Genomic DNA, 14,684 nt, shown 5'->3' with positions numbered 1-14,684 from the left:
TTCAATAATTTAACTGATGCATTTTTGGCACTTTCTGCAGCTCATGATCCAATGACGGATGAAACTTTGTTGTTACTTGAAAAATTTGTCATTTTATTGTATGACCAAACTTCTGAGCAAAAAAGTGTAAATTCTGCAAGGCAGTACTTCTTTACTCAAAAGAACTGACAGATTGACAACATTCCACAGACGCGTGACGCACTAATACAGCATGTGAAGCGTGCAGCGTATCAGGCGTATATTTGGAGTCAAGCATTGATAGCATCGCCAACTTTACATAGCCCAAGTGAATGGGGCTGGATGCTAGAAGGAAGTGAATGACATCCAATATGGATGACGCTTCCTGAAGCTGATAAATAGTGTCCTGAGTTAATTCAGTGCGGATGTAAGGCAGGTTGTACAACACGCCGCTGTAAATGTGTTCGTAATAGCTTAAAATGTACTGCTCTTTGCAGTTGTCAAGGAGAGTGTACCAGAGATTGATATGTAACAATCTATAGATTGATGTTAACTAATATGCTTAGTAAAAGTTGTTTTGGCTTCTTAGCTGCTTTAAACTTTTTATCGAGTAACAAGTTTTTTAGAAATATTTAATAAAAAAGTTAAAAACTCTTTTTTTTAAAAAAAAAAGCAGGGGGGAGGGAGTATTTCTTGGGCAAGAGGACCGTGTCCAAGCCCCTTTTCCCCTCATTGGCGCATATGCGATCAATGTATACTTCGAATGATCTACCATCCCATAAATTTTGCCCAAGATTAGTTAAACGGATTAAAATTTAACAAGGTTTTTACTAATCCAAGATGGCGGTAAATGCCATCATGGATTCAAGACAGTTCTGGTCATGCTATGCTTTGCCACCATATCTTAAAATGATCAGCATAATTTTCCGAGTTTTTGGTGAAAATTTAATCCACTTGTGCACAATTTTAGTCATTTTTAATGCTAATCTGCTGCACTATTTTCATTTGTTTTTTAAATGGCTTTTTTTTTTTTCTTTTTTTTCTTTTCTATTTTCTCTTTGTGATGATAAAAATAATTACGCTTTATCCAAGATAACGAAAACCTTTTTTAGGTTCAATTTGGTTTTAAATACCTATTTTATAGTTTTTAATTTTTCCAAAAATATTTATCTTTTAAAGTTTAATATTTTTGAAAAAAATTTTAAATTTTTAAAACGTTAATCTTTTTTTTTTTTAAAAAAAAAGAAAGAAATCATAATTAAGTAATATCTATTTATAAATAGTATATATTCATAATTAAATAATATCTATTTATTCTAACAAAAAAAAAAAAATTTTTTTGGTGGCTTTTTTTACAGTTGCTTGCTGAAATGACTTTTTTAAATAACCAAATAACAAATTATATAATTTAAACGAAGTCGGCAAAACAACTCTCTTGATTTGAGTTAACATAATTCCATTGTAAAAAAAAACAAAAACAAAGAGAAACACAACCCGCCAAGCTACAATTAGGTTTTATCAGTCCAATTAACAATCCATTGCATAGTTCCTAAACATTTGTAGTCTAAAAGTCAGTCAAATAAAAATAAACGTAATAGTCAATTGAATGTTAAAGCAATAATACCACATCATTAAAGTATTTTTTACAAGGTTCGGATGCCTTTAAGTACAATAGTGTAATCCAATTCAGTTAAGGCTAAAATTTAATTTTTTAAATCTTATTACACAGCTTATTAATAAAATTATAGATAATGATAATAAACAATAAAAATGATTATCAGCTTCAAACTACAAAATCTCTATTATAGCTTATTACACAAGGTGTCTCGCCTAAGGTGATGCCATCACCTAAGTCTCACCACCTGAAACAAGTAATAAAAGGGGCAAACAAAAAGAAAGAAAACGGCGGAGTGCGCTCAACACTATCAAAATCTTTTTGGCTAATATTTATTTAGAGGTTTTAGACAGCATGCAGACTTATAGACTCATGTTGATACAGACATGTTTACAAATATTTTTGTTATCAATAAACCCTGAGTAACTTTTCGTCGCCATTAAAGTACTTAGCCGTATTTTAACGAGAGCATCTTAGGCGATTAAGCAAATTAATTGCTTAATCGCCTTAGATGCTCACGTTAAATTGAATTGAAACCTTAATCAAACTGACACTTTTTTGAATATTATCTTTTATTCTTTTCTTGTATTTGTGAGAGGCATCTTAATCTTAAAAATTAACCCTCTTATTATTAGGTATGCATTTTTTGGTACTACTTTATTTTCAGCATTTAACTATTTGCACTAAAAATACAACAATTCCAAAAGTATCTGTAAAATCTTCTTTAGGTTTTAGTGGGATATATTTATACTGTAATGAGTTCAACTTTATTTGATATTACATCTAGTCATATTGCATGTTCAAAATTATATTTTAAAAATTTTTACTATTATTATAAATGCTTATATAGATAATGTATAAAGATACGAAACGTGTATTATCATTACGCCGATTATGATTTTGAAAAAAAAAACCTATAATAACTTTTTTCTAACGATTCTCTTTTGGGAATTTGACATTTAATTGAGTAAAATGAATATACAACTTTTACTTCATTTTAAACGTGCCTAATTTGCTTCAACTTTATATGTTATTTGCAATTTTTCATTGAATTGCTGAGGCACAACCTTTTTTTCAGTCGAATTTATTTTGGTTCATTAGTAGCTTGAACTCCAATTCAACTTGTAGCGTGCTGACATTTTTTTTTTTTTTTGCCAAAGCGCTGAGTCACTAAAAAATTTATTTATTTATTTATTTTTATCTTTAAAGTGATTTTTTTTGTGAGGGTTTTTTTGAAGAAGACGCCTGATTACGTAAGTGCCATCCAATTTTACATTCAAGCTAATTTATTTATTTAATACATGCTTTCAATATGGCACACTCAGTTCAGTTATATGCATTTGAACGGTTAAGTAGATACATATTTAAAATACATATTTAAGTGTTGATACTTAGTTCAATTTATCTAAATGCTATATTTAAATTTTGAAAAGTTATGGATTTGAAAAGAATAACGAGGAACTCGTTTAAAAGAATACGATCCACATGCTCTGTAAGGTAATCTGTTATATATATTTGTATTAAGTTAATATTAATAAACACAACATTGGTAAAAATGTACTTACAAAAGATTTATGACTTATGCTTAAAAGAAATAACAAATTAACTGGAGTTGAAGTTACCTTGCATACGTAAATATTGTAAGTTTATATTGATACGAGTAATAGTTAATATGATGTAATTAAACCTAGCAGGTTTAATTACATCATATTAACTATTACTGTAATTAAACCTAGCAGGACTCAAGTGGAAAGTACATTTAAAGTATAAATACATGTACGATGTAAAAAAAAAAAAAAAAAAAAATCATAACATGAAAGCATTTAATGAAGGACCCCTTGTCTCCTCCCTCTATTCTTCCCTCCCCTTCACTTTCCTCCCCTACTCCCTTCTACAATATAACTTTCTAAACAATATTTTTTAAAAATAACTACATAATTGCTAAGCAAACAAAATCTTATGTTAATCCCCTTTCTCTTATTACCCCTCCAAATAACGCACCAATACCCAAGATAAATGTAATTTACGAAAAAAAAAAAAGGAAAAAAGAACTAAGCAAAACGAATTTTTCTGCGGAAGCTTATAGCTACATATAGACCTGCATTAAAAACACACACACACACACACACACGAGAAAAACAACACTCAGATCTCTTTTTAAAAATTGAAATGTAAAATCTCTTCAGAGCTTTTCTATTTCAACCTATATTCAATAAACGTGTGTAATAAATCTTTCGGTTTGAAAATCAAAAATAACAAAAAGAAGTATGAATGTCCATCAACCGTAATGCTTTTGTAAAACTGATTCAAAAAATTTAAACTGATAGAAAAGTTTAAAACATCACGATAACCAATTATGTTAGGAATTTGTAAAATATGAAGACGCTTTTAATATTTCTAAAAAGAGAAAAATATATATAATCTACGATAGCGTCAGAGTAGAGTCTCAAACAATACATTTTCTTAAAAGTTGCTTTCTTATACTTTTCTGAAAAAATCAACTATCCAAAAACACCGTGTTGCTCAATATTGGGAGACAAGATATTCTTTTTATAAAGTTTCTTTGATACATTTCTCATCATTAATTAATGCACTGTACATGAGTATACAGCATATGAGCATACGGCATATGAGTGTTTCTGTAAGGTTATCTATTTAGAAATATTTTCTCATCGTGCCGCGCACACGAATTTTACAACTGAAGTGAGTTTTAGCGTTTATCACTGTAATTTATCATTGTAAAATACCGATTCAAAAACTAAATACTCATACCCAACTATAATACAAATAGGTCTCCATTTGATTCACACATTGCATTTATTAGCCATATAAAATGCTTTGAATGCCATTTGTAAAGCGAAAAGCGAAAAGAAATGTTTCCGAAAAGGTTTTTCAAGTACTGTAATTTATCATCTTACAGAGAAAAGTAAAAAAAGTTCCGTAAGTGTTGTTTCAAATATTTGACTTTAAGAATAAAACAACTCACTTTCATCTATGAGTGAAACGTTAAGAATTATGTTTAGATTATCTTAGAATATAAGTTTATTAGGGTTCAGATGCTAAAGAAGTCATACAGAAGCTACAGTAAAAAAAAAATCTCTCTTTTTCGAGGGACGAAGCTTTTTTGGAATTTTGTGAACGCTTCCTGTTTGTTACGTATTTGACGTTTAACTACGTCAACACTATCCGAAAGATCTGCAAAAAACAACAACAAAAACTAATCATGAATTATTTATAAACATAAAAGGTGATAGATTTTTTATCTTCAACCTTGTTGTTAAAATATTTAGAAATATAATTAACCAACTCTAAATTTTATAAATAGGCTGGCGGTCAAATATTTTCTAGTTTATTAGCTCGTTTAAAAAGAACTCAGCAGAGTGAATCTCTTATTCTCAATCAACTTTTGAAACCACGTTGTTCTTTGTTCATCCATGTCAACTACTCTACTCTAACAAATAATATTGAATCTTAAAATCCAATCTTTAAAGTATATTAGTTCTTCGAAAATTCTAAATAGGTGCATCTAGGGCAATAAACTGTTTCCTGATCTATCAAATTTAAACTTTGCTTTTTACGTCACTGTTATTGATTCTTACATAACTATAACTGAATCTTTTTGCTAGTTTTATAAAAATACTGTGTAATTTGATAACGCTATTGACATTCCTTACATAATCATTTCTTGTTATCTTCCGATATCAGAGAAAAATGATCCCCTTTTAATAGGAACGTTAATATTAAAAACACTAACGGGGTGTTTGGATTTAAACCTTCAATCTTATTTATCGACTTCAATGTCGGCAAACCACTTGTTTTTGTTTTATGGAAAATGTGTTATAATTATTTTTGATTCCCTTAGATTTACCGATTTGTCAATTTTCAATCTGGCGTTTGTCAATTCTCAATAAAATGCAGTTCAAAACAATAAATAAATACACAAGCAAATATGCAATAAATATCCGCGCAAATAGAATATGCAATTAAAAGGAGTATTGATCGCATTTCTAAACTTTGCTAAATTACTATTTTTTAAATTTCTTTGCCACAACGGGAAGCATGATGGAAGTGTTATATTGGAGTTGATAAATAATCCATCGATTAAATAGCGAGAGAATGAGTTTAGAATACGAAACACACGCCTTTAAATTTCTTATCAACACAACAAAACATATTAAGATATGACTAAATATATAGCTATGAAATATCTGAGCAAATAAAAAGAACCTTTAAAAGTCTAAATTGCACACTAAACTGCACAGCACCAGATGCAGCATGTCAATTAAAACAAACAGTTTGGCGGCTTTTGTCAATGACATCAAAAACACTTGACATCAATAAGGTTTAATTTTTGTCAGGTTCAATAGCATAGGATGCAAAGTGCTGCAGTTTTTTAAGTTTAATAGATTCGCGATTTCCTTTTCAGTTTCTGAATGGGATTTCTAACCACAAATGCTTTGGCCAAAACAACAAAGCACCCAATTGAGTTTTATAAGAGTTAAAATAAGCGACTAAAAGGATGATCGGCTTTTCTAAAGCCATTGCGAAATATCAATACGATTCACAAATAATAGCCGTAAAACTTTTCGTTGAATAAAAAACATTGTTTGGTATTTCAGTTTTTTTAAATTCTGTTGTTCTGAACCCATTGCTTCGTTCGTAGTTTATACACAGCTACGCCGCCTTTTCCATAAATTCTCTCAATAACTTTTCACCTATAGCCTTTTATTTTGAGTGTTTTGTCGTTTTCTACAAGCACAAAGTTTTTATGTAGTGGAGTAGATGAAACGAATCTAAATTCTTGTAGCATTTGTAAACAAAAACGAGTTTAATAAATTAATGAGATAACTTATCTAATTCATGACTAAAATTTAATTTATGTACTCCCAAAATTCCAACAGTATTTTTAGATATTTATATACAAATTTTATCAGCTTTATTTTGAAATTTGAAGAACTGCCAACACGATAAGTTATAAGAAAAAAGTTGCCAACTTGGTTTAAAAACCGTAAACAAACTATAAAAAACACATAGCAAGTGAGTTATTTCATTGTGTTGAGAAATCAGAATACGCAGAAAAAACATACGGGTATCTGTTATACGGCATTGTTTAAATAAAATTTCTTGGTGGCTACACAGTTTACAACAATTTAAAAATAAAAAAATAAAAAATAAAAAAAAATAAAAAATTTAACAGGCTACGTAAAAGTTTCAAGTATGAAAAAGAAGTATTAGCTTAGCAACAAATACATTAGCTTGTTTTATAAAACTACGTCCAATAAATTCGAATATATAAATTATTCGACAATAAACCATATCAGTTCTAGAAATTCAATGGTTAAAATGAGTGCTATTAAGAATCTTCCTAATGGTTGTAATGTTGTTAGTAAACAAATCTTTGATAAAGTTGAAGAGAATCAATTTTTTTGGATGTTTTCTGTTGTTTATGGATTGATTAAAGAATCATTTGTTTGCAAAAGATTTTTGGATGTTTTTAGCAAACATTCATTTAACCTGGTAGTTTTTTTATGGTTTGCTTTAACAGTGACTCTTGCAATTGTTGCATGTCTTCCTGATGTCAAAGTTCTATTCTACATCCAGGTTGTAAGAACATTGTTTTCGTTTTTTATACCATCGATGATTTGCTTTTGTGCATCTGCTTTAGCTGGCATAGTAATGAAAAAAAGAAACCTTCAGTATTTTACTCATATCTGCTTTGCAAGTTGTGTTATCTTTGAGGCATTTTTTGAGATGCTTAATCAAATAGGATTGAATTTATTCAGTTCTTCTCTTATTACCCATGGATTTATATCTTGTTTGTTTATTTCACTTGCTGGAACCATCTGTGTGCACAAAAAATTTCATGTTACTTTGTATATCATGGCAGCAGTTGTACTATTTCGTTTCACCTTGAGCAGTTTTAAAAGTTTTCAAAATACTCCTCCAATTTTTCTCTACATCTTTTTTTTAAGTGGTAAGTTTAATTTTTTGTTAAATTTTTTTAAAATATTTTTTGTCTAAGACTATACACCTAAGTATTCACATACATACATTGATGTATACATACACAGGTGCATACTTACAGAAATGTATATATATACAGTTACATTTATACACAAACTTTCATGAAAACTCATGCATACATATACATACAACTACATATACAAATTTTCACATGCACACCCATACATAATCATGTAAACACATGCAAGCAAATGCACAACAGATATGCACATGCATGCAGACACCTACATACATATGTATATACATGAATAGACATTATGCATGCACACACATATTTACATAAACCTGCTCATACACGTAAGTTTAAACTATACCGTTACAAATACATTTATATATATATATATATATATATATATATATATATATAAACACACATTTACATATGCACACATCCCTGTCTATACACTTCTATTCTTAGATGCACATACACACTTATACATGTATGCAACTATGCATGCATATGTGTGTATATTTACATGCATGCTCTGTAAAAAAGTTCTATGTGTTTTGTTTTATGTATGTATATGTGCATGAATGCATGCATGTGTATACATAAACATGTATATATAAACATGTATATATATACACATGCATGTATATACATGCATGCATACATACATACATACATACATACATACATACATACATACATACATACATACATACATACATACATACATACATACATACATACATACATACATACATACATACATACATACATACTTACATACATACATACATACATACATACATACATACATACATACATACATACATACATACATACATACATACATACATACATACATACATACATACATACATACATACGTACGTACATACATACATACATACATACATACATACATACATTTTTTTATGTATGTATACATATATACACACACATATGTAAGGAAAAACTTTACTAAAGACACTTATGAAATTTAGTTCCTCTATGATTCTTATAAAGTTTACTAAACAGAATTTAAACAGTTGAAGTAAAATTTTATTGTTTGCAATTTAGTAAAAATCGTTGTTTTTTTGTTTTTTTTTTAAGTGAAAATATATATTTTCACTAAAATTTAGGAGTCCAATAATAGAATGAAATGTAAAAAAAAAAAAAAAAAAAAAATGCTGTTTTTTGCTGTAAAGTTTTTTTTGCTCTTTGATTTTATTTTTAAAAAGTCTATGTTGATTAAACATCGCCAATTTTTTCAATATTGATTTTGTGTATTTATTTTATTAAATCTATCATTTATACTGCAAACTTATCAAGATTACTAAAATCTTTGTGAACAAAGAAAATTATTATTCTTGCTTGCATGTGGGCCATGATGTATTTAGTTTTTTGATATATCAGCAGAACCACTAAATATTAAAATGAGAATGTTATTTTTTAATCTGTTGGTTCTAAGTTTATTAGCAATAATTCAAGTAACTATTCATCCATGTAATAATACAATAGTTAAAATTTTTAATAGTTTTTAAGATTTATTTTTTACTTTTAACATGTAAATTATTTTATATCATATAAATATAAAACTATATATTTGTTTATAAAATTTTTTATTTACATTTTTCCTGCATTTAAATGATTTATTAACTTTATTTATATGGTCTAAGTTTATGCATTTAAAAATTAATAGGTTTGTTTATGTCTAATTTGGCATCGTTGCAAATTTCTGAGGTTGTTTCAGAAGATCTACCAGAGAAAATTATGGCTATTCCTGTAATGAGACAGCGGCGTGCTTCTAGTTTGGATGTGCGCTATACTAATAAACCTGGATTTGTGTTGCCACTGAATAGACGGAAATCATTGCCAGCACTTGGACTTGAAGGAAGGGTAAGGGAAAGTTGAGATACTTGTTCTTCAGTTATTGAACTTAGTTTAAATTAAATAAAAAAAAAAATTTTCTCATGCTGTTCTACCTAATTTTAATTAATAATAATTTTAATATTAAAAAAAATTAAAATTTTTTGTTTATATTTTAGTATCTATTTACATAATTTTATATTTACTATGTGTGTGTGTTAATAACTCTTAAAAAAAGCAAATGCTGAAATTTTATTTAAGAGGTTCTTTAAAATGTCTACAATCTTGCAAAAGGTTTTTAAATGCCTCTAAAATCTCACAAGAGGTTTTAAACACATTTAAATGTGTTTAAGTCTTTTCTATCTTTTAAAATAAAAAATTAATTTTATGAGAAGCTAATATGATTTTTTTTTTTTATCTGTAATAACCAAAATAAGTTAAATCAAAATTGATTAATAAGTTGCTTTCTTATGAGTACCATGTTTTGATAAATGAAGAGTCAAAATGTGATTCATGAATTTCTGCTCCTATATGAGCTTTATTTTTGGAAAGAAATAAAATTAAAAAGCAGCAGTTTGAACTTATTACCCTTTGAATATTTTTGTATTTATATTCTATATGTGTGTTTGATGGATATATATCAACTAACAGTTTAGATTTAGAATTGTCTGATTAAAAATTCATCTTAAAAAGTATCATAGTATAAGAAACTGTATACAGAGAAATTTTAAAGTGTTAACTATTTATAACATTGCCAATATTTATATGATAATGATATTTATATAAGAGTCTGACAATTTTTATACTCATTAAAGCTGTTTCTGGATTATTCAATTTGTAACAGTGACAAAAGTTTAAGTCTTTAAAATGGTTAAAAGTTTTGATGAAATCAAATTGAAAACACTATTTAGTGCTGGCCATACATATTTGTTTGATGGTAGAAAATGGTGACCAGATCTGCTATTATGCTGGAAATTTTAAAAATGCAGAGAAGCAAATTAGATTGCTTTCTTAAATGTAGTTTAATTAATAATTGAAGATCTCTATAAGGGTTGCTAAGAGATAACATTTTCACCTCTGTTTGAACCATGAAAAAGGTCATACATAATCTATATGTTGTTTCAGCTTTTCTTTGATTTTGAATATCACATATGAGTTTGAGTGGGTTTTACTCTTTTTACTCATTTTCAAAACTTCAAAACCAAATGTTAAAGATTTTTTTACTTGGTTTTTTGGTTAACTAATATTCATTTTCATTTTCTTGATCATAATTGTTTTTTTTTGATTAACTAAATAAAACTAAAAGCTTTTTTTTTTTAAGAGATAAATAATAATAAAATCTTAAAACTCATATAAATTTTCAGGAGTTTTTTTTTTTTAAATAAACTTTTTGTTAATTTTTGTGCTCCTTTTGTTGCTGCTGATTTTTCTCATCTTTTTTAAAAAAAAGAATGAAAATAAATGTTTTATGGCTGTAATTGTTTCTTTAATCATTTAAACATTTGTTCTGGATGATTTAATAGAATGACATGCATTTATGATGAAGATTTTATTGCTGGCTAAGTAAAAAGGAAATTACATAACTCCGAGTGATATGTTATTTCTTCAATAATTCATTTTAATTCACAATAAGAAAAATTTTTCTTTTTAAAACCTATTCTTGATATTTTGCTGAACAAAGTTTGAAGCAAACAATTGTTGTTCTTTTTTACAGTTGATACTTTTTCAAAATGAGGTGTTTAGGTTTTTATTTAAGTTTTGAATCAATGAAGGCCCTTCAAAGCAGATGGGCTTATGCATCTTTTTGCACTATGCTGTGTTTATTTAAATTCTAAATATTTTTTAAAGCATATGCATTGCACTTTTAGGGAGATAAAGTTAAGATCGTTTGTTTTTGAAGTTTCTTTTTATTATGGTGCTTCTTAAAAGTAAACAATGAGTAACTTGACCGATAGTTTAAATAATGGGCGTAGGAAATTTTCAAGCACTGGTTTGAATATAGAAATAATGATGTGTTTGAAATGCAGACGATTGCAAATTGGTAACGATATGATTAACAAGTCTACTCAGACTTTTCCTCCAAAAAAACATAGCTGGCCTATTAGAATTCTTAACTCATTAAAGAGTCGTAAAACTAAAGATGATTTTGTTACATTCAATCCAAAGGTAACATTTGTTTGTTTGGAATAGAGATCTCTTTATTTATTTCTTTATTTACCCTCGGTAAAATACAGATGAAAACAAGTGCTGAGCTTTCTGACCTGTGCTGTATTGTTATTTTACTGTTATTTTTTTTTGTTGTTTTTGTAGTTTATCTAATTGTTTTTATCGAAAAAACTTTTATTTCATGATTATACCTAGTTTTGTTCTTAGAGTCTTTAAATTATCAAAGTTCAAAAGTGTTTAAGTTCAAAAAAATAATTATCATTACAATTATCAAAACATTTTAGAATTTTCAATATGGGGGAAAAAAATCCGTTAATTCTCATATAACACTTTTAGATGTTTAACAAAATTTTCTTAATGAAATTTTTGTATTTGAGAGTTTTCAAGTTTTTCAATTTACTTTTTTCTACAGCTTTTTAACTTTACATTTTTAAACTATGAATTTAATTCTGTATTTTATTCATATTACTTCTTTTCCAGTTCTCAGTTTTAAGTGATTCAAATCCCAGGTGGTTTAGTTTGAAAAAAATTTAAAGATTTCTTCTCCAATTTTGCACACTAAAATTGCACATATTTGTATAATAAAAAGTACACATGACTTTTTTCTTTTGCTCATAAATATTTGTAGCTTACTTTCTTCAGTAATTTAATACTTTTATTGATCCTTTGTTTAAAGAAACAAATTTTTTCTCTCTTTTAAAAACCTTGCCGTCTGTGCTTTTGTTCTACATTATTGAATTTTAAATAAGCTATTTTCTTTTGAACTCCAGAAGTTGAAAAAAAAAAATGCATTTAAGATTTGTTTGTTTTGCCGATATCCTAATGTTTTTATACAAATAGTAAGCTTAAAAAACTAGTAAAATGTGTTTCGACTTCAAAACAAGCTTAAACTTATTATTCAAATTCTGGAGTGTTGTTTAGCTAACATCTGGGGTTATGGTCTGTTCAACCTATTTTACAAATGAAATGTTTACTTGGAAAAGACAGTCATTTACATTTATTTTTCTTTTTTCGGTATGATCTTGTGATTGGCAGTTTTATTCATAGTTATCATGAGAATTTAATTTTTCCCATCAACATTTGCTTTTCTAGAAGCTCATATGAGGTCTTTCTTGTGTCACCAAAAACCAATAAGGGATTTGTCTTTGCTTAAATGCAAGCAAATTTGTCATTCTCCTTCCCCACCAGGAAGGCAAAATCAAAATACATTTGAGGATTGTTTTTCTCAGGTAAAATTTATGTCAGATCTTCACCTTCTTTCCATGTTTTATTGGAAGGTACCAATAAGATAATACAAACTTCCTAATAACTTTTGTTTGGTCTTTGGAGCAACAAGCATCAAACTTTTGTGTTTTGATATGAAAAATTTTTTTTCTTAAAACTTTATTATGCCTGTTACTTATTTTCTCTGTTCATAATTTATTCGCTTGTAATAATTAATATCATTATGTTAATTTATTAGTAATTATGTTAATTTTTAATTTGTTAATTTATTCACTTACAGTACAATTAATATCATCACATTATCTTATTCATGTTAAGTTAAGTATTTTTTTTAAAATATATATTTATAGAAAGGAAGCTCAGGGTCTGTGGACTTCAGTACTCTTGGAGAAGCTCATGGCATGCTCACTGATCTTCTTGCTGATTCATCATTACCAATTAATGTGACAGGAACTTTACGCATTATTGTAGATATGCTCTCTCCATTACTACAAGGTCAATTTAACGCACAGAATTACCCAAACTCACTAGAAAAACAAAAAACAAAAGAAGACGAGCAGCAGGTTTTGAACCAGCCAGATTTTAAAGAGGATTTACATCTACCCATCAAGGTAAAAATTGATTGTCTTTGTAATTAAAAGAATTCAGAATTTGGCTTTTGAAATTTAATGCAGATTTTGCGCAGAAAATATTAATTCATTTTTTTTAATAAATTTTTTTATTTTCTCTTTTATAAAGAATCTACGTTATCATATGAATGTGGGTTCTCGTCGGATGTCTAGCAGTTACACAACCACAACATCTGCAACAGGAATGCCTACTATAGATAGTTCAACTAAAACCATTTCAATTCGTTCTCTATCACACTCAAATATATTTTCAGAAAATGAAAGGAATCATTATACAAAGTCTCGCTCTCTATGTGAAAGTCCTTTGTGTATAATAAACCAAATCCCAGATGAAGATATTTTGAAAGCTGAGGTTCATAACGATTCCTCTTATTACAACAATGTTGATGAATCACTTAGTGATAACAGTGAAGTAGAGGAACATTTAAATGGAAGCATTGATAACAATAGATCAGATCCCAATCTAAAAAGTAAAGTACGTTTGGAAAGCTTGACTGAGTATGTAGAAACTAGTGACTCTGCTAGTGAAGATCAGTGTGTTAATAGTAAAGTTCCTGTTAGCAGTAACATGAATGGCACAAAGATTTTGCCATTACCCAATTTAAGTTCACGAAGAACATCTTGTGAAACTCATTTAGAGTTTGAATCAGCTGCATCACCTGAAGTGGATGAAATTCTTAGTAACATTATGTCATGGGATTTTCAAATTTTTGAGCTGCACGAAAAATGCAATGTTCTTACACAGGTATATAGTTATATAAACCTTTCATATTCTTTTTAAATTCTTCCATTATTAACAAGATGATTTTAAATTTTCTCTTGAAATCTAGAGTTATCTACTGTTAAATGTTTTTTAGGTTGCATTACGAATTTTCCAAAAATCCAACTTTTTTAAAACATTTAAAATTCAAGAAGTTCCATTTTTAAAATACTTCCGAGCTCTAGAGAATGGCTACCATAATATTCCGTGTAAGATTCTTAGTTGTTGCTGAAGTTTATTCTTTTAAAGTCAATCTATTTAGTTCCTTGTAAAAGTTTTAATGATGGTTTTAATTTCACAATTGTTTTAACAAAATAAGTAGTAATCAATTTATCATTTTCTTCAGATCATAACCGTATCCATGCAGCAGATGTTTTGCATGGAGTTTATTATCTAACTAAGCATAAGATACCTGGCTTCAATTCTAATGTTGCCATGAATCTTTTGAAAGAAAATCTTATGACTTTGGAGAATGATATTTCAGATGATGAT

General features: G+C 28.0%; 1 protein-coding gene across 6 annotated transcripts in view; it reads left to right on the top strand.

Annotated features, from left to right (window-relative positions):
• Nucleotides 1–2,915: 2,915 nt before the first annotated feature.
• The window catches only part of LOC145197288 (cGMP-inhibited 3',5'-cyclic phosphodiesterase 3A-like), a 13,272-nt gene continuing 1,503 nt past the window's right edge, over nt 2,916–14,684 (top strand). The window contains exons 1-6 of one of the 6 annotated variants that reach the window (XM_090078233.1): nt 2,916–3,070; nt 9,247–9,443; nt 13,154–13,414; nt 13,542–14,177; nt 14,290–14,401; nt 14,539–14,684. The exon at nt 14,539–14,684 is cut by the window's right edge and continues 126 nt beyond it. In XM_090078233.1, the coding sequence (XP_089934359.1) occupies nt 9,255–9,443; nt 13,154–13,414; nt 13,542–14,177; nt 14,290–14,401; nt 14,539–14,684 (1,344 nt within the window). In that variant the 5' untranslated portion in view covers nt 2,916–3,070; nt 9,247–9,254. Of the gene's footprint in view, nt 3,071–4,365; nt 4,514–4,570; nt 7,548–8,965; nt 9,051–9,246; nt 9,444–10,040; nt 11,580–13,153; nt 13,415–13,541; nt 14,178–14,289; nt 14,402–14,538 lie in introns of those variants that run through there. The other 5 variants (XM_090078232.1, XM_090078235.1, XM_090078229.1 and 2 more) reach the window with 5 other exon arrangements.

Source organism: Hydra viridissima, unplaced genomic scaffold (assembly GCF_058129835.1).
Source record: "Hydra viridissima isolate aposymbiotic clone 2 unplaced genomic scaffold, HvirCarnegie_v1 scaffold_2, whole genome shotgun sequence".
NCBI lineage: Eukaryota > Metazoa > Cnidaria > Hydrozoa > Anthoathecata > Hydridae > Hydra > Hydra viridissima.
The sequence above is the reverse complement of the archived record's forward strand: the minus strand, read 5'-3'. Positions and strand labels throughout refer to the sequence as shown.